The sequence below is a fragment of the Amaranthus tricolor genome, chromosome 17 (assembly GCF_026212465.1).
Source record: "Amaranthus tricolor cultivar Red isolate AtriRed21 chromosome 17, ASM2621246v1, whole genome shotgun sequence".
Taxonomy (NCBI): domain Eukaryota; kingdom Viridiplantae; phylum Streptophyta; class Magnoliopsida; order Caryophyllales; family Amaranthaceae; genus Amaranthus; species Amaranthus tricolor.
Genome location: NC_080063.1, coordinates 16,627,211 through 16,646,586, shown reverse-complemented (window position 1 = coordinate 16,646,586; position 19,376 = coordinate 16,627,211). Strand labels below are relative to the sequence as shown.

Sequence of the window (19,376 nt, the reverse complement as noted above, 5' to 3'; positions counted from 1 at the left end):
TAACATGCAAAATGTATTGCTAATTTATCTATAAATCTATAATTAATATGTAAATAAATAAATAAATAAAGCAAAACAAAAGTACATGATCAACTCTTTAAAAAGCTTGTGTCAACTTTTCATGACATAAATCCTCCCAATTTCTTATAATTATGTCATTGATAACAAAGGTCTGAATCCAAATCAATATTGTCACATAGCAAAACTCCGCTTAACTTAATCAACATATATATTAGCATTTAAAGGTATATGGTTTTATACATAAGTTGTATGCTGTCAGATGACAATATAAACTGGTCATGAATTCAGCCTTGATTGATAGTTTATCTAACAATGGACTACCAAAGTGTGATATTTATATATTTTTTTAAACATATTTATAAAATTTATGGTTTTCGCATATCTTCCACAATTTTATTTTAAAATTATTTTTTATGCTTATGGTCCTCATATTTTTCCTACTTTACATTAAAATTTATAAATGTTTATGATCCTAATATTTTCTCTCTTTTTTTATTATTTAATATAATAATACTCCCCTAATCCCAAAAAATTATCCTCAATTACAAATAATGTGAATAAGTGGTAAAATAATACTCCTAGTTTATAGAAAAGTGATAGAAAATGTACCAATATGATGAATATTTAAGTTAAATGTCCAAACACAAAAAAAAACTTTGATTCTAAAGCATTAATAATTGCAGTATGTTATCCCAATATATTTATTACTCAAGCTAATAATTAATACAAATCCAAAACCACTAAATAAACAAAAAAAAGAACAAAGTCAAAAAAACATTAACCAATATGAATATGGTTACAAGCACCAGATCAAGCTCATTGTATACATCAAATCAGCTCCAAAAACTCTGCATTTCAAAACTTAATCCAACTACATTTAGTTCGAGCCTCAATAGTACGTTTGAGAACGGTATAAAATGCAATGATAACCGTTACAAAAAATAATAATGGCTATAAATAATTACATTTGAAGAATGAAATTGTATACAAAATTGTCACTGGCCATAAGCTGGTAAATTTACAGTGATCATCAGGTGAGGAGCGTGAGGGTGGAGGAACCCTAAACTTCATGACAGCTGAGAAGAGAAGAATTCAGAGTTAGCATATAATTCAATCCTTTAATCTTGTATCTACGCATGTAAAACTTGTTATTTATCCAAACCTGTAATTAGATGGGTAAAAATTGGTGGTTCAATTCATAAATTTACGGCAATTAGGTGCTCTACAAAGGCAAGGGACTTTTGAGTCATCGCGTTCATCAGGATCAAATAGGTAATCGTAACTGTAAGAGAAAAGAAATTCTATTAAACCAGAGTCTTACTCACGGTTTCATTATTAAATTAGAACATAAAGCAGAAAGTAACAAGTCAAGATGATGGATGAACGAGATCAGAGAAAGAATACATACGTTAACTCTTTACCGGCAGAAACACTAGTCCTGGCTATAAGCACTATCCGGCTTTCGTTGTTCTCCATGCTCATAATCCTAGCGTAGCAGTTGGGCATGCACTGCACATGATAAAATAGCATGCCCTTGTAGAATTACACTTGCAGAGAAATGCATTTGATTCAAAATTCTAATGATACGGAGCACATTCACATTTTTATCTATCAAACAGAAAAAGGGTATTGGCAAGAACTGTTTGGGCAAATGGCCAAAATCAGCCATCCAGAAAAGCAGAATTGGTTACCCTTGTTAGTTGTTACTCAAAAGGTTGCCATATTTTAAGACCTTTGAAATTTCACAAATAAGCTGCCTTGAGCCCAACATTGGAGCATTACAAATACATAACCAAATCCAGAAACACATGGTTTAGCATAAGTCACAACACAACAAAGAAAAAAAAACCACAACAGCACAAGCCTAATAACTTGTATGCAATAAGAACTTACAGAGTGGTTGATTAAGCGAGCAATGTTTCCTTTGCTGGTAGCATCAATTACTAATTCCTCACTAACCTTGAACAGCTACGGAAACAAATGAAGAAAATGAGTTAATAATTATTGCAGTTATTCTAAATCGCTAATGTGACAAGCCATGAAGCAAAAAGAAACTTGCACACAGTAACAGTAAATAGAATCATTTCACAAGCTACAACTCAAGCAACCAAAAAGTGAATAGCGAAAAAATTCAGACACTGCTATTTGGCACCCAAAAAATTACCACAATTTCCATGGTTCAATATTCAATTCCCAAAGCATGAAAAAAAATCTGAAATTACTGGGGCACATACACCTTGTAACATAAGGTATGTAGATTTGATTTTTTTTTATTTGTTCAATTCCAATTTGCATAAGCTAAAAGGAAAAAGGTATAAATCATACACGTTCATACCAAGATAAACCAGATTTCATTCTACAAGGTGGTGGTCCTGTGGATCCAAGACTTTAACTTTGGGGTCCTCAAAAATGATCATATAATAATTAGGAAAAAAATTGGAGGGGCCATGATATTCAACATTTTTCTTAAGCAAATAAGTATAAATTATAATTTATGGTAGGAACTGGGCCCGTTAGTAAGTCCGCTGATTATTCTACATATAGGCCAGGTTATACAAATAGCATGGTGATTACAAACTCTACTGATGAACACAGAACACAAGGTATCTAGCAGTTCCCAAAAGCAGTAAACCCCCAACCCACTCCCAAAACAATGCTGCAAGAGGACGGGTGTTTAAGAAAAGAACCTAAGAAATTATTCACTTACATAGCAATCTTTTCCTTCTGAGCGATAATGTGCCTCTCTCAAGTCTGCAACACTGCGCCTCACCTGTTCACCGCGATATTCAATGACCTGCAAAAAAAAAATATTTATCAATGCACTTTAAGAAGGCTTGACTACTAAAAGAACACTTGTCCCATCAAATCAAGAATCAAAAAAACCATACAAAGGTTTTTTGGTGGGGGAGTTAAGGTTTGAGAATCCCCTACACGAAGGAATTTATCCTTCCTGTGGTGAAAATTAAACCTTTATCATAAGGGTGAAAGGAAAGCTTCAACCACTAGACAAACCCATGATTCGCAAACCAGCCTAAGTTTTACTAGGTATTATCAGCATGCCAATGAACCAGTTTCATCCCAAACTATCTGATAGGCAAGGAATTAGTAGGTTTCTGAGATTAAAATCATACAAGTTGGTCAGCACTCAGCAGGAATGTTAGATATCAAAACTATACATATATGTAGATGCTATGCCCACTAGCGGGTCCAGACATTATAAATGAGTTCAAAAGGTCAAAGTGTAAAAGTCAATGTTATATAAGTGAATATTTTGTACTAAGTAATGTAAATAATTTTATTTGTCAATTTATGTCCAATTGCCATACATAAATAAGATGAATATATAAAGCTTAGAAATATCAAATAGTTGTTTGACTGAGAATTATAAACTTGGGCCACATTTTTTTAAAGAAAAGTAGTAATTTATATTTGCCCATATACCATTAGCTATCCTACACAAAAAATCATAGCTTATTATACATTTTTACTCATTCAAAATGATTAGTATATTAATTTCAATTTTAGATACTTGGTCAAGTGAGTTCAATACAATAACCTTAATGTGCTTTTCTTTTTCTATACATATCAATAATACATAAATTTTTCATAAGTCCGAAGAATCAAGTGGGGGTCAAAGGACCCCATAAGACAATAGGTGCCTCCACCCTAAACTATGCCAATTGCCAAGGCACCGCAAAAAAAAGACCCTTTGCTGGGCAGCCTAGCATAGTTACAGTCACGAGCCCACGAGTGTCAGGTATAGTTGAACACGCAAAACTCTGGAAATGTCATAATCGCCTTCCTAATCCCATTCTCCACATCACCAGTTGCACATTTAACATTAAAATTAAAAGGCATGAAGTATTAAAAACTAATCTATTCCCTTCAATTCTTTTGAGTTTGAAAATGCCACCGAAGCTTTTTTTGGTGGCAGTTGCAAACTCAAAGGGGACATTGACACTACTGTTTATCTTCCTAGAATAAGGCCTAATTGCCTTGTTAACATCTTAAGATGGCAATTTTCAAAAGTTGATTCAAATGGATCCAAACCTCATGAATATTTCACCTTCCTCAATTCAAGGGGGAGTATTTCTGGGTTTAAGATCATCAAAAAAATTTTCAGTAGCTCATAAATGGGAAACAGAAATGAAAAATAATAGACGCCCTGTTATTTCTAACTAATACCCAAAACGGTTCAAGCATCTGATAGACAAGACTTCAGAACATGAGCAAAGCAGTCTGCAGTTGAAACAGAAGCAGATGCAATCAACAATTTTACTAACCATTTCTCCTTCTTGGATATTACGCCGTGCAAAGAGACCCCAACCATGGATTCCAGATTTCCCAAAACAAACCCGCTGGTTCTCTGTTTTCTGCTTCATAGAAACTATTAGTAAGAAATTTCAACATTAGTATCAGCATTCAGAAATCAAAGGCAGAGAAGATATATTGCCTTCAACTGACAAAGGCGCTCCTTGAGTGAAGAGAACTGCTTTGAAGTATTGGACTCCTGAAAAGAAAAATTAAATCATTAAAATTTCAATTAACCAAGTCATCAGCAACGCACGCTAGTGTGTTTAAGTTAACAACCCCATAGATAAAAAGAATACAAATCTAAAAATAAAAATGCAATTATGGAGGACCATTTAATAAAGTACCAAATAAAGAAAGTGCAAGAATTAAAGGAAGCAAACAAGAAATTACCTTGGAAAAATTCATAAGATCTATCTTAATTATATCATGATGAACTGGGCCCATCAGACGATGGAATATTGGATCTTTGCACACAATCTGATTGATCAAAAAAAAAGTAAAATAACCAAGTTTAGCTGAGGTGATATCTAGAGAAGATTTCCAAATTATAGTAGCTTAACATACACTTCAACATCAGACAAGCAACAAAATGGTGAAGGAGAGGGGCAGTTAATTGCGTACAATTAGAAAAACAAAAATACCTTATTCTTTGACTTAGTATACACTTGGCACCTTGCAGCAGATAGGGAATCAAATTGAACAGGTTTTGAAGGCATAGGATCAGGAAGTTCAATTCTTTTAGAAATGAGCCTTGAACTTTTGCAATTTCCTGATTGCCTCTGGTCTTGGAGCAACAATCTTGTTGAGAAAAAAGCCCCTTCTGGAGTTTGCACATCTAACACTGCATCTGGACTAGGGCTCCTGGATCAATCACACCCAACAATAGTTGGACTTATATTTAAGTGCAAAACATACAAGGTACAGTTGCTTTTGACTCAAAAAGAAGGCCTAAAATCTGCATCTTGCTATGCAATCATGTGCCAACCTTTCCCTTTCACCCTTGTGATAGGGGTTTGATTCTCATCACGTTCAAGAAGGACTAACTAACTCTCTCTCTCTCTCCCCTATGTCTAGAATTTCTCATCCTACCCGCGAAATAAAAGAATAAATAATAAATAAACAGATACGCCAAGAACATCACTAAATAAAGGGCAACCTTGGGCACAAAACATCTCCGTATAGCGAAGGCTTGGGGAAGGGTCCCACCACAAAGGTTAATCCTTAAATTTTACTTAATGCACCTACAACTTTGCATTCGCATTTAGAAACAATTTCAAACATGTATACTAATATCAAGGGATTATAAATTATTGCTATAATTTCTCAAATTAACCAAGACACAGAATCCCTAATCTGTAATTTAAAACACAATATAATCGTAAGGCAAAAAAAAATTTATGGTGGGGTGCTTCATCGTCGTCTTATGACACTGAATATACATTAAATAAATCACCATTCACCATCTTATAGCATGTCAACAGACATCAGTATCAAATTTGTCAGCATGTCAAACAAGTTTTGTTCTCCTAGCTTATGATCCTACAGGAACTATCCACCAACCAGTTTGACGATCACTATTACTTATATAGTTAACAGAGAAGCAACACTGATACTTCAAAGTGTTAAGCTTCAAATAGTAAAGATTTTAAACCTTGCTGTGACCCGTAGTATAGGTCAAGAAACAAAAACCCACTCACATTGAACACAAAATCCGTTTCACGACTGTGACTAAATTTGAATTTTTGCACTATTTATCGGATGTCCGTTTGTGATCCAGGATACAATGGTTTAAAAGCACCAATGGAGGCAACAGTTTAGGAACAAAGAGAATTATACTGCACTAGTCTGCCACAGCCAAGAGTTGATGGAATGAGAACAAGATGAAATTAATTGAACTATGCTACAGAATAAAGAATGTAGATGTCAAATTTTGGAAAGGCCTTATTCTCTCCAAATGAGCTAAGGGCTAAGAAGCTCTAGCAAAACACTACCAATATTCAGTTGCCTAGCTTCTTTCCTAATCTCCCCTATTTATAAAATACAGATTATATTTCTCATTTTTCATTTACTTGTTCCGTACAATTAAGTTGTGATTTGTATGTAAAGCCCCTAGCCTAAATTTTTACATATAACAATTGAGGAGCACATAAATTCTGTGATAAATAGTATTCCCCAAAAAGAAAAATAACATTGGAAAAATAAGAACATTTGCATAAGAGTCCGGCATAAACCAAATACTCCTATTTTCTTTTGCCATTCAAGGTTCTCCATCTAAAATATAAAATAAGTTCATGAGTATTCTTAATTGACCATCTAAATGCACAAAAATACATCATATTATTGAGATGTCTTGAAAAGGGAAAGAAACAAAGGCTCAACAAGATGATAAAAGTGAGATCAACAAGGAATCATTTTGACATAACATGAACATCTGAACAAAAGAAAACAAAGAGAAAACATATAAGTTACCTATGGACAGCACAGTAAGACACCTTTCTTGTTATCTGTGACCCATTTTTCTCCATACACTGCAGCTGTAAATTCAGTCAAAAAAACAATGAGTTCAGACGTCTGAAAACAATGTATATATAGATCATGAACTATCTACATAAACCAAATCAAAGAATCAACCCCGTTAGTAGTTAAACCACCATGCACATGGGTAATCTATCAGATTGCAGATCAATTCACTACAACCAACAAATATGATAATTTATAGAGTAGAATATGCAGGATTCAACTAAGCTATTAGCTTATTTTCATCATAAAGAAACTACAAACCCTTGTCCCCTAAACTTAACTAGATTGTCTAAGGATGAAAGGAGTTCAAACAAGTGCAAAAAGTTTAGCGCAAAATTTTTAAAACCAGGATTTATTGACTCCCCTAGAGGAGGTGGTTTGGACTTTGGAGCAGGCAGGGAAGGAGAGACTCCAATTGTTCTTTAAAAAATAAGGGGATGTTTGGCTCATAGCTAGGATAGGAAATGGAACTAAAAAATAAACAGAAAATGAATAAAAATTATACCCCTTAAATTCTTCTAATGTTTGATTAGAGTTTGAAAAGGAAGGTCAGCACCTTCATGTCTTCTCCTTTAAACCACAGAACCATCTTCATCCTCCATTTCCAAAAGAGGAAAAAAAATCTAATGGACAACCCAGATGCTAACATCATGTTCATCTCCGCCACTGTCATGAATCTCCACCATTATTGTTAATTTAGGTGGTTGAAACCAACCATGAAATCCCTAGACCTGGCTTTTGTAGCTGATTTTGTACTATCTACATTTCATTGATATAATTTGAAGCCATATTTTGCATGGGTAAGCTCTGTCTTTCTCTGTTCACAAATTTGTGGGTTTTCCAAATATATTTGCTTCCTCCCATCAATTCATGATGGTTTATTGTGATTTCCTAGTCATGGAGGTGGTTCTAAGAACGGTAAGCAAAGCTGTTGGTCGATGGCTTAGTGTGGGGGATTGTGATGCCCCAATAGTAGGGCTAGTTGGTGGTTGACCTATGGTGGGCAGATGGTAGAGGGAAAGAGGTAAGCCTCAAATCCCAGCCCCCCTTCAAACTTAAGGTACAAGACTTTGGGCTACTCTGGATAAGAGGGAAGAATTTTGAAATTAGTCAATAAACCTGACACTTACCGATAATATTTCCTATTCCCTTGCTCTATTCGCCCCAGCCAAGAGCCCCTCAAGAGTAAGTCAAAGAATACACCAGAAACATGAGCCACACTTGTATTTCTCTCACAGATAAACCACACTTGTATTTCTCTCACAGGGATACCAAAGAACCTAACTGGGAACCGGACCTCAGAAGGTCCTACAAATAACTTTAGACTGCAGCGAAAACAAGGACCTTTCAAGATCAACTTTTATAAGGTCTGTTGGAAAAAAGGACATGGAAGTTAAATATTAATTCAGGAGTCATTCCACCAAAATAACGTGTTTATAATCATAACAGAATCACTCAGTCTGAAAATGGAAATTGATCACGTAAATTTGCAATTTTAGCAGCCTTTCAATCATTGATGAGGATCTTAATTCTAGTAATAGCAAAACTCAGTCATCAGCCTATTCCACACTTCAACTTTCTAAAACTCAGAAATCGAAGACATTATGAATTTACAAAAAGGAATATCACAAACTAAAGAGCAAAAATAGCCCCATCAAAAAAACCTCAAAGTCCAGCAATACACTTTGTCATTTGTTGGAAATAACTTACTTCCATGCAATATCCTGCCCTTGCTGCACAAGTTGCATGATAATAGGTAGCACACTTGCAACACTGAATGCAGGATCCATGAATCTGTTTACATATAACACATTTCTGCCAAAATCCAAAAGGCACAATTAACAAACACATGAAATTCATCCATCTATGATATCAGTTATCAGTTATTAGAATAAAAACCAAAAATACGGTTTCTCGTCCAAACTAAGCAAGGTTTTAAGAACCCCAATTTTTCCGAGGGGAGGAAAAATAGGAATGAAAAAACAAAGTGCATATATGTATATATGTAGAAGATCATTGCAATCGACTTTGCTAGTTGTTGACTAGTATTTGCTAGGGTTTGACAATCTTTGTTAGTAACGATTTCCCATGATGATGTGATTGGTCCATGTAGCCAACCTCAAACTGTTGAGATTAAGGTTTTAGCATTGTTGTGTTGTATCGTGTTGTATGGGAAAAATATTAATACCTTCATAAATGAGTTTATAGGAAGTCTCAAGATGCCCATAGCCGGTTCCATTTTCTCATGATCTAGGAAGGCAACTTCAGGTTGAAACCAAGCACATGTGACATGAACCCATAAAGTGTCTATATCAGTAGGCTTCAGAGCACCACCTGACGAGAAGAACACAAAAGAACATTTAGGGACTTGAATTGAGTAGTAATAAATAACTGATTTGCAGAACAAATCAGCTAAGTTCACACATAAAATAAAATAAAGGCAAAACAAATAATTTTAGTTGCACCAAGACACAATTTGCCTCTTGGGGAAAGAGAGAAATGGAGCAACCGAAGAGGGCAAAATAAAATATTTTTCACACATGCAACTAGTATAAAAGAAGGATTATACAATTTTGTCCCCTTTGCAACATTTGAATTTTTCCTCTTTATGAAGTTTTTGGTTTACTTGTGAGGAGAATATGGCACAAAAATTGAATTGAGTGGATGAGAATTAACGAAAGTAGTACAAAAAATTCTATAAAATATAATGTAGCAAAATCATTGGGACAAACCACAATAGAAAATGTGGCAAATGGAGAAGTACGAAGGGATTATAAAGCCAATCAACCAATTTATGAGGGCAAAGTAACCAATAAAAGTTGGAAGCATGCCTTTAACAGGACAAAGGCAACACTCTCTGTTCACATCAGAAATTTCACAAGATCTGCAAACCCAAGATGTGAAATCGTGAACATTTCTGGCCCCGTAGCATTCTTGGTGAACAGCTATTTGACACCTAGTCAACAATAACAAAAGGTTGAACATATTAATGATAGGAAAGGAAATATTAATGAAAATATGATAAGCACCGAAAGAATTAGATAGACAAGAAACTGACAGCGAAATTTAATCTTGTATATAGCTTACTCACTTGTTGCAAATTATTATTTTATTGTAGTCCCAATCTTCAACCCATCGGCATATGGCACATCGTTCCGTTGTCCATCTTGCATAAATAGGTTCATATTTTTCTAGGTATAAGAACAAGACATCAGCCTCATTGACGCAAAAAAGGAAAGAATGGAAATAATGCATAAGATTGTGTGGCATAGCTAATAGTCCAAATAAGAATCACCTCTCAAAAAGGCAAATAGCCTAAACTGATCCAGCTTTTGAGTATCACAATTACTAGCTCCAATATTAGTAAGCTGGGGAAAAAAGAAGGTTACAACAGTCAGCTGTTTCTGTTATTTCAGTAAATACCAGTACCAATGTGCTGCAGTAGCTAGCAGTAACAATGCACATAACTTAAAGCCATTAAGGTTTAGAATTTTGAAAATGCAATGACATAAACCAGAAGTATTTGCTTCCAACAAAAAAAATGCTAAATGCATGTCACATATTCTCCCACACTAGGCATGTGATCAACTGAATGAAATGATACATTAACAATTAACAGCAAACTCCTGCTCAACGATTACATCAAGAAAGATTTCATATGATAGTCCACCAGCTACGAAACGACATTAGGACAATCAATGCCATAATATCAGAAAAATATTTATTACAGATAAAGACTAAACTAAAAATTCAAGGTCTCAACAAAAATTTTTAAAATCCAACAGAAATTGATGCAGCAATGCTGTTTAGTAGAAAAGGATGAAAATACATAAAAGACAATATGCATATACATTTGTGTTATCCCAAAAATAAGTCACAAAAGCAAAGCTTAATTAATTGCCCAATCCAAACCAAGTTAATTGATAATCAGGCTTCCCAACACCAATAATGATCTCAAACTTAGATTCACTGAAGTGCAACAGTTGAAAAGCAAAATGGTTGACACATTACATGCATGTACACTTCATTCCATTACCATGCCATTAAGAGGCTCCCACCTAAGAAGGTTTGAGGGTCGACTCAAAGTTGTATAGCAATCTGAAGTTCTAGATAGTAGATTAAAATACTTTTATCAAAGAGATAGTAATATTGTTACAAAATCAAAATAGCTCAAGGAAAGATGAACCACCACACTCTTCTAACATTTACTTGAAGGGATGGCCTTACCCACTGATGCAAGGTGATCTTTGAACCCTTGATTTTGACACTATACTTCCACTTCTTCGCTCTACAACCTGTGTGCTTTTCCCATTCACTTAATGACTGCTTCCGAGTCCCACATTTACCACAGTTACATACAACCCTGAAGAAAAAGCAATATGGAAAAAAGTAAAACATCAAGAGAGCACAAAAAGTCCTCGATCAACATATTTTGATGACAAGTAAAGAGGAGCAAAACACATTTTCAGAAAGCATAGCAAGTGTTCATCATGATCAGGACTTACAAATGAAGGTTTGGAATATAAGATGCTTCCATACCATTGCACACAACAGTTACCTGAGTGGGCGGCACCGTTTGTCTGCCATAAAAGATTATTTTACATCAAAAAGATATTAGTAAGGATATACCAAAAAAGGACTTTGCCAAATATTTATTTTGCAATAAATGACAGTCCGTGATAAAAACATGTACCTTACATCAGGTAACACTATTGAGGATGATGGCTTATATGCAAACTTTGGCTTGCAATCAGGGCAGTAATACTCAGCATCTTCTAAATCCTATCATAATATTTTTTTTTTTTAAATAAACTTTCAGAAAGCGCTCAACTTGAGACAATTACAAAGTCCTGTCAGTAACTCAACACAATTGAAGAGCAGACTATAGAGGATACCAACCTTGAGATTTTTACCACATATTTCAGCACACTCAGCATGCACCCAAACATCACAGCCATCACAACACACCTACAATGAGGAACAAAACTCAGAAACATATCATCAAAATCATAAGAGATCTACTCGAGATTACAGAGCCTCACCCAGCTTCCACCATCAGAATGGTGCCAGATTTTCTTGCACACACCACAATACTGCTTTGACTTTAACAACTGCACTAATTAAAGTAACAACATTACATAATTTTATTCTACACATCCATTCAAAAAAAAAGCAAAAAGCTCCAGCTCCAAAAGCAAACCTTCACACAATGTTTACACAGCAACCGCCCTTCATGTGGGAGAAAAGATCTGTAAGAAAGAAGTAACCCACAACCATTACAAGGGCGTGCATCTCTTTTTTTCTCATGAATGTCCTGAAATGAGATTTAAAAGATATTAAACATCTAAGAGCAAAAGTTAATGCGGTTATTTGGCTAATGGCTTTAAGGTTTGCTTTTTTGTTGAATTTTGGCTTTTGGCTTTTGGCTTGTAGGTCAGTCAAAAAGCCAAAATAAGTGTTTGGTAAATGAATATTCAGCCAGCTGAAAAGTTGGCTTTAAAGAATGAAAAGACTAATTTTGCTACCTTTTCTCAATGATTTTGGCTTGTATGCCCACTTTTTGTCAATACCTAATTTTACCAAACATCTCCCATCATCTCTCTAAACAACTAGCTTAAAGGCCAACAAAACACCCAACACCTTCAAGTGATCAAACAAGCCAACTAAAAAGTCTTTAGTCTAACAACCATTTGCCAAACAATTCCAATAGAAATAGCAAATTCTTTCTTTTCACTTGGCAAATGAAGACTATCAAAGGCAAAAGAAAGCAACCAAACTATAATTTCATCATAAGATCTATATGTAGTTATGTACAATGTTGCATAATGAACAAAATAAACAAAGTAAGAAAAAATTTATAAAAAACATGGAGATCATCATAATTTCGCATAAAAGAAAAGATTAAAAAAAAAAAAGGCATGGTCATCTACGCTAGCAAGGTCGCATCTCAAAATGCACCTTGTGCCCCTCCATATATCACTGTCAAGAGGTTTACAACCACGCAAATACAAGAATACTAAGTCATGGATCAAAATAAAGATGTTATGGATCAAAAATAGCCAAACTATCATAAAGCTAGACTCATCACTAATAATAATATCAAACATATCAAATTTCTTCACAACCAACCACATCAATCAATGTTATCTTTAAACTAAAAAAATTTATAAAATGAGCAATAAGGGGGCTTAAAAAACATACCTGGCACTGAGAAGCACATTCTTGAAACTGGTTGGGACCACTTGCCTCATGAAATCCATCATAAAGAGTAGTTGGTGTTCCCAAATGCCCATCCATAAACCCTTGCTCTGCTAGAAGGGCCTCCTCAATGGCCATCCTAAAATCACTAGGTTTGCTCTTATGCAAATCAGTCTGCCCCTGAAATCTGAAAGAATACAATAAAAAGCACATCAAACCTCGTGTGTCAAACAAAGCTCAAATGTTGAAAAATAAGATAAGAGAAAAATATCTCTAATTGTGTGTCAAACAAAGCTCAAATCTATGGCTAGGCCCTTAGAATTTATAAGCTTCCAAAAAACGCCACTATGTTAAACACTTAACAAAACAGCTACAAATAAAATTACAAATACAAAAGCAAAAAGTTCCAAGCAATTTGTGGGCAAGTAATGCGGGTCAGGAGGTCAGATGTTCATTGAACACAATCTTACACTTATAAGAATAAAGAAGTTGATTTTAATTGACCCTTGATAAGAAACATTATCTAAAACTTCACATATCTATAACTTCACATAAATAAAAGAGCACGTAATTTAATGAGTCATTTTACCATAATCCATTATAACACAAACCAAATAACTAATTTTTTATCTCAATCAAGAATGGACAAAACTCTACTCTCACATCCTTACTTAAATTGAATGAAAAAGTAAGACGATCACCATTAAGGTATTAACAACATAAATTAACTAACCCAATTTTATTGAATGCCCACTGATTCATACTACAAACTCCTTTTTATCCTTTTTCCAATACTTCGCTTAACCTAACCTTTATCTTTCCTCCACCTTCATCTAAGGACTAACATACCTCCCTCTCCCTAGTAGCCCACCATAACCTCCCCTCTTCCCTGTCTCTTTGCTACTTTCCCTCTTCCTACCCACCTAATTTCCCCCTAATCGCACAGCAGAGCCACCCAGCCCACCCCATCAAAACGACCAAAATGCCTTGACCGCCAAAATGTGGCTCTTGTGCATTTGGATTTGATCCAAACGAGATCAAGTTGCGTTTGTCTCGGGGAATTTTTAAAAGAAAAAAAGTTATCACTTGGTAAAGTTGTCCGCGTGACTAACATGGTATCTTCTAGGTGAGGTGAGGTCCACAAGGAACTTTAGTGGTGGTGGGTGGGTCAAGAAGGTTGTGAGTTAGCGGCCGGGTAAAGGCCGGAAGCAGAAAGCTTGTTGGTGGTGGTTGGAGAAAATGGGGAAATAAATGAGGAAAATAAAGTAAAATAGGGGGTGGGTACTAATACAGAATTCGGAACGGTATGTCATAAAGCCTATCCAAAAAATTGCAAGAAATCTCCTTGATTAATATAAATGTATAAAATAAAACAAACTTATAGTACAACGTGTTAACTGACAAGTAAGACGCATAGTGCAAAAAAAGGTTGTCTCGTAATGGCAACTGCTATTGCAGTTTTTCACTATGGTTAGATGAGAAGTGGCAAATAAACTGTCTTGGAAGAAAGTTTTTGTCTAGGAAAAATACACACCCAAAATGAATAACCAGTACATCCAACTATTGAATATTGAACATAACTGCAAAACACTCTACTCCTATCATGAAATTAACACTAACAGACATCTTCAGGACAAACATTAATCAGGCTACTGCAACAGAGTTAAAATTCCTACAATTGACATTATAACTCAAACGTAAAGCTTACCTTTCCAGATAGTCAAAAAATGGGAAAATCATTCCACCTTTGACCCATGAATAATCCTGCACATCACACCAAGCAATACAATGCAAGAATTCAGAAATGTAAAAAAAAAAAAGCAACTGATTTACAAAAATGCACAATTAAGTTCAGAAAATTAAAAAATTCACCCTTCGCTTCCCATTCTTGGAATAACCAAAATACATGACACAAATTGCACCGGGAATACACGAACTCAATACCGCCTCGGGTGCTTGAAGCATTGGATCAATCACAATAGCAGGCCAGGCAGGGTACCTCTTCCCTGATTTAGCCCACACTATGTCACCCACTGAAAAATCTTGCGGTCCATAAACTGCTTTCTGCTGTTTCACCTTGGTGATGGATCTTCTGCCCACACTCTTGTCAGGTCGAGCAACTGGAAAATACTCATTACTTCCAACAAATGCTGTTGGGTTCCATCTACTTATTGAAGGAGTACTATACACATATTCACTCATTATCCCATCTTCTTCTATGTCCTGACAATAAGGATGATATTTATAACTCGGCAACTCCAATCTCTCCTCCTTGAACTCCTTTTTAACCAAAAATGTATCGCAATTCAAATCTAGTGGCTTATTAATCTTCTTATTATTCCTTCTTTTCAGATAAATTTCATGTACACCTGACTCAATATCAGCAAATTTCGACTTATTAACCTTACTTGAGCCAACAACAGAATCGTTAAGTTTTGAAGACAACACCGGAACTCGACCTCTCGAAGTTCGCCTCGAATACACAGCAGTATACTTTGGTTTAAACTCAGTTTCATCACCAAATGACGAGCCCTCGGTATGAGATGAGCTCATTGTGGCATCGTTTTCGCATTGAACCAAACTACCTTTCCGCGCATAGCACAATGTTGTAGTTCTTTGTTTCTTGGGGTAGATATACCCGCCATTATCATCTTCCTCGAGAGCAGAATCATCAAAATCACATCGTTTAAGATCCCGCTTTTCGAAACTCGATGCTTGTTTAATAATCATTTTCCCCCAAAAGTCCTAAAATTCGAAAAAAACGAATTCTCACTCGTAAAACCCTAATTCTTTACCATAAAAGACCGAGAAAACATCGAAAAACAACAAAAATAGTCCCGATTTTAATGATTTCCCCAAGAATAACCTTAATCGCTGCAACAATGATGCAAGACAACAAGAAATTTAAAGGAAAACCGTAATTGAAATCGTCAATTACATGGAATAGGAGGTTTCCAGAAAAATGGGAGGAAGTTAGTAAGGGGAAATAAGATTGCAAAAGGAAATTGAATGCGAAAAGTATGAATAAATGGTGAATTAGCAGTAAACCTAGATTAATTAAACATGGAAAGAGAGATAAATGGATTGAAATAGGAACAATTGGATGCTTGATTTGAAGACGATGATAAATTAAAAACCCTAAAAAAACGAATTTGGGTATTTGCAAGGTTAAGGCGTTGAGGGCGTAGAAATTTTTGGGTAAATATAGAGGATGAAGTGAGACGATGGGTTTAAGGGAGAATTGCTGAAAATAGGCATTCTTGGCAAACTACCTCGTCCACGTCACCAAAGTGCGGGTTTAACTTTGAATTCGTTTCAATTTATGTTTTATACCCTCTTCCCTCTCTCCAACATACTCCACATGATACACCCTACTAGTTTGGAGTTGTAAGCTCACCGGTTAGCATAGTAACTCTTCTAATATACTAATTTATTAAAATGTAATATATAAAAATATAACTTTAAATGATAATGTATGTATATATTATTGTGATTAAATTTATTAAATATATTATTTTTAAAAAAAAAATTAAATACTTATTTTTTAAAAAAATTATTTATCGAATACATCACTTTTTTTATTGAATTGAAAGTATCAATTCTAATGTTAATAAATTACGTAAACATTTTAACTAATTTAGCTCCAATTAAGAAAAATTAGAGTCTAACCTTAAGTAAATATTGTCATGTAATCAACTATCGTCAACTAAAATAATTTCATTTGTCAAGGCTCCCTAAAAATGACATTTGTCATTTTCCAACATTTGTATAGTATTTTGAAGTATAGAAACTTGTACAATGTACGAATTTGTTAACATGTAACATATAAAAATATAACTTCAAATAATAATGTTTGTATATATTATTGTAATTAAATTTATTGAATACATTATTTTTGAAGCAAAATTAAATACTTATTTTTCAAAAAAAAAATTATTTGTCGAATACATCACTTTTTCATTGAACTAAAAGTATCAATTCTAAGCATATAAAATTTCTATAATAAAATATAAAATACTTTATCTAATTTAGCTCCTATTTAAAAAAATAAAAGTCTAAATTAAGTAAATATTATCATGTAATCAACTATCATCAACTAAAATAATTTCATTTTTCAAGGCTTCCTAGAAATGACATTTGTTATTTTCCAACATTTTTATAGTTTTGTGTGATGTGATGTGATGTGATTTGTCAAGGCTCCCAAAGAATAACATTTGTCATTTTTCAACATTTTTACAACATTATATGGTATGATTTGTCAAGACTCCTCAAAAATGACATTTGTCATTTTTCAACATTTTTATAGTAATGTATGATGTATGATATGATATTTTTTTGTTAAATATACAATAAATCATTCAAAGTACAAGTATTTGTTAAATATACAATAAATCATTTTTATAGTATTATATGGTATGATTTGTCAAGACTCCTCAAAAATGATATTTGTCATTTTCCAACATTTTTATAGTAATGTATGATGTATGATGTATGATGTATGATGTATGATGTATGATATGATATGTTTTTTGTTAAATATACAATAAATCATTCAAAGTACAAGTATTTGTTAATATAAAATAAATCATTTTTATAGTATTATATGGTATGATTTGTCAAGACTCTTCAAAAATGATAATTGTCATTTTCAACATTTTTATAGTAATGTATGATGTATGATGTATGATGTATGATGTATGATGTATGATGTATAATATGATATGTTTTTATAGTAATGATATGATATGGTAGGTGAATCAGAGGTGTCCATTGATGAAGCAGTTGTTAAAAGTACGACCAAGTCTAAATATTTGGGATCAATCATTCAAAGGGATGGGGAGATTGATGGAGATGTAAACCATTTTATACAAGCGGGTTGGCTCAAGTGGCGAGTAGCCACCGCGGTGCTATGTGATAGGAAATTCCCAAGCAAGTTAAAAGGAAAATTCTACCGGGCGGCAATCAGACCTGCTCTGCTGTATGGGACCGAATGTTGGCCTGTAAAGAAGATTTTTGAACATAAGATGGAAATTACAGAAATGCGTATGATGAGGTGGATGTGTGGGCACACATTGATAGATTGAATTAGGAACCAAGAGTTTAGGGAAAAACTAGGGGTAGCCCCTATTTCTGGAAATATGTGCGAAAATAGATTGAAGTGGTTTGGACATGTGCGGAGAAAGACTTTCGCCGCCCCGGTGAAGAGGGTAGAAAGCATTATAGTAGAGGGTAAGAGGAGTCGGGGAAGACCCAGGAGAACTTGGGATGAGCAAATAAGAGTTGACTTACATGAGTTAAACCTCTCTGAGGGCCTGACTAGGGATAGGGGTAGTTGGAGGCGCCATATCCATGTTTTAGACAACTGATGTCCCCTTAGGTTACCTTTGGGTGTTCTTGCCATCTTGCTTCTCTCGTTTCTTTTATTATTAGTTTTGTATTCTTTTTGTTTTATTCTGTAGTTGGTTCTACTTATTTATTTTATTTATATGCACTTCATTTATCTTTTCTATGTAGCTACGTCTTATTATCTTTCTCGAGTTGGGGGACTCCTTTGGTAGCGCTCTCCTTTATGGATATGAGTTGTCGCCGTCCTTCCCTCCCCAGACCCTGTCCATAGTTTTTCTATGAGCGGGATACACTGGGTAGGATGATAATGATGATGATGCTGATACAATAAATCATTCCATTACAATATAAGCGCATCAAGTATTTGATGTGTAGTTTCTTTGTAAATTGAGTTTCGTATTAAGGATGAAAATGGTGCGTTATTAGACGACATTTCATCCATGATCCAAGTCAACTTTGGTTGGATACCATTAAAAATGTAGATGTTGGGTCAAGCACAAAGAAGAAAAAAAGGAGAGAGGTCTTTGGGGTGGGTTCCGCTTCTCATATAATTTATCCAGTCGGACTCAACTGATAATCCTTCCTCTTAGCCTGCACAACTTAATTTTGATGCCATAATTTAACAAAGGTTTTAAGAGATGGAAGCACGCCAAACAGAATTTAATAATCGATTCTGGTAAGCAATGTAAAGGGGAAATTTCCAAAATGCGTTTGAGACTCATCAAAGGCGCACTCAAGAAATCGAAAAAGAACAAGACTTTTTTTTAGAGATTTCTTCAATCGCATTTCAATGCGTACCAACCCTCACCACCACCTCCTCCTATGTATTTATGTAACTTTTGTGACTTTGTTAAACTTTATTTTATAAGTAATATGTTTCTTTTTTTAATTTTATTTATTATTTTATGTGTATATTTTAACCTTAATATTATAATATATATATATATATATATATATATATATATATATATATATAT

General features: G+C 34.3%; 1 protein-coding gene across 2 annotated transcripts; it reads right to left on the bottom strand.

Annotated features, from left to right (window-relative positions):
* Window positions 1–780: 780 nt before the first annotated feature.
* LOC130803943 (histone-lysine N-methyltransferase ATX3-like) lies at window positions 781–16,345 on the bottom strand. Of its 2 annotated transcripts, XM_057668177.1 has the most exons (24): window positions 14,926–16,343; window positions 14,762–14,817; window positions 13,057–13,240; window positions 12,056–12,169; window positions 11,898–11,966; window positions 11,755–11,823; window positions 11,549–11,637; window positions 11,361–11,435; window positions 11,083–11,218; window positions 10,151–10,223; window positions 9,947–10,046; window positions 9,687–9,811; window positions 9,044–9,189; window positions 8,566–8,670; window positions 6,805–6,869; window positions 4,977–5,196; window positions 4,726–4,812; window positions 4,475–4,531; window positions 4,305–4,394; window positions 2,729–2,815; window positions 1,915–1,989; window positions 1,430–1,530; window positions 1,184–1,303; window positions 781–1,097 (listed from the first exon to the last, which is right to left on the bottom strand). In XM_057668177.1, exons 1-23 carry the CDS (start codon window positions 15,781–15,783, stop codon window positions 1,213–1,215), a joined length of 3,072 nt encoding a protein of 1,023 aa, XP_057524160.1. In that variant the 5' UTR covers window positions 15,784–16,343; the 3' UTR covers window positions 781–1,097; window positions 1,184–1,212. The 2 variants fall into 2 exon arrangements, with proteins under 2 accessions (XP_057524160.1, XP_057524161.1); XM_057668178.1 differs by lacking the exons at window positions 781–1,097; window positions 1,184–1,303; window positions 1,430–1,530; window positions 1,915–1,989 and having other exon boundaries at window positions 2,735–2,815; window positions 4,305–4,387; window positions 14,926–16,345.
* Between the last annotated feature and the right edge of the window lie 3,031 nt (window positions 16,346–19,376).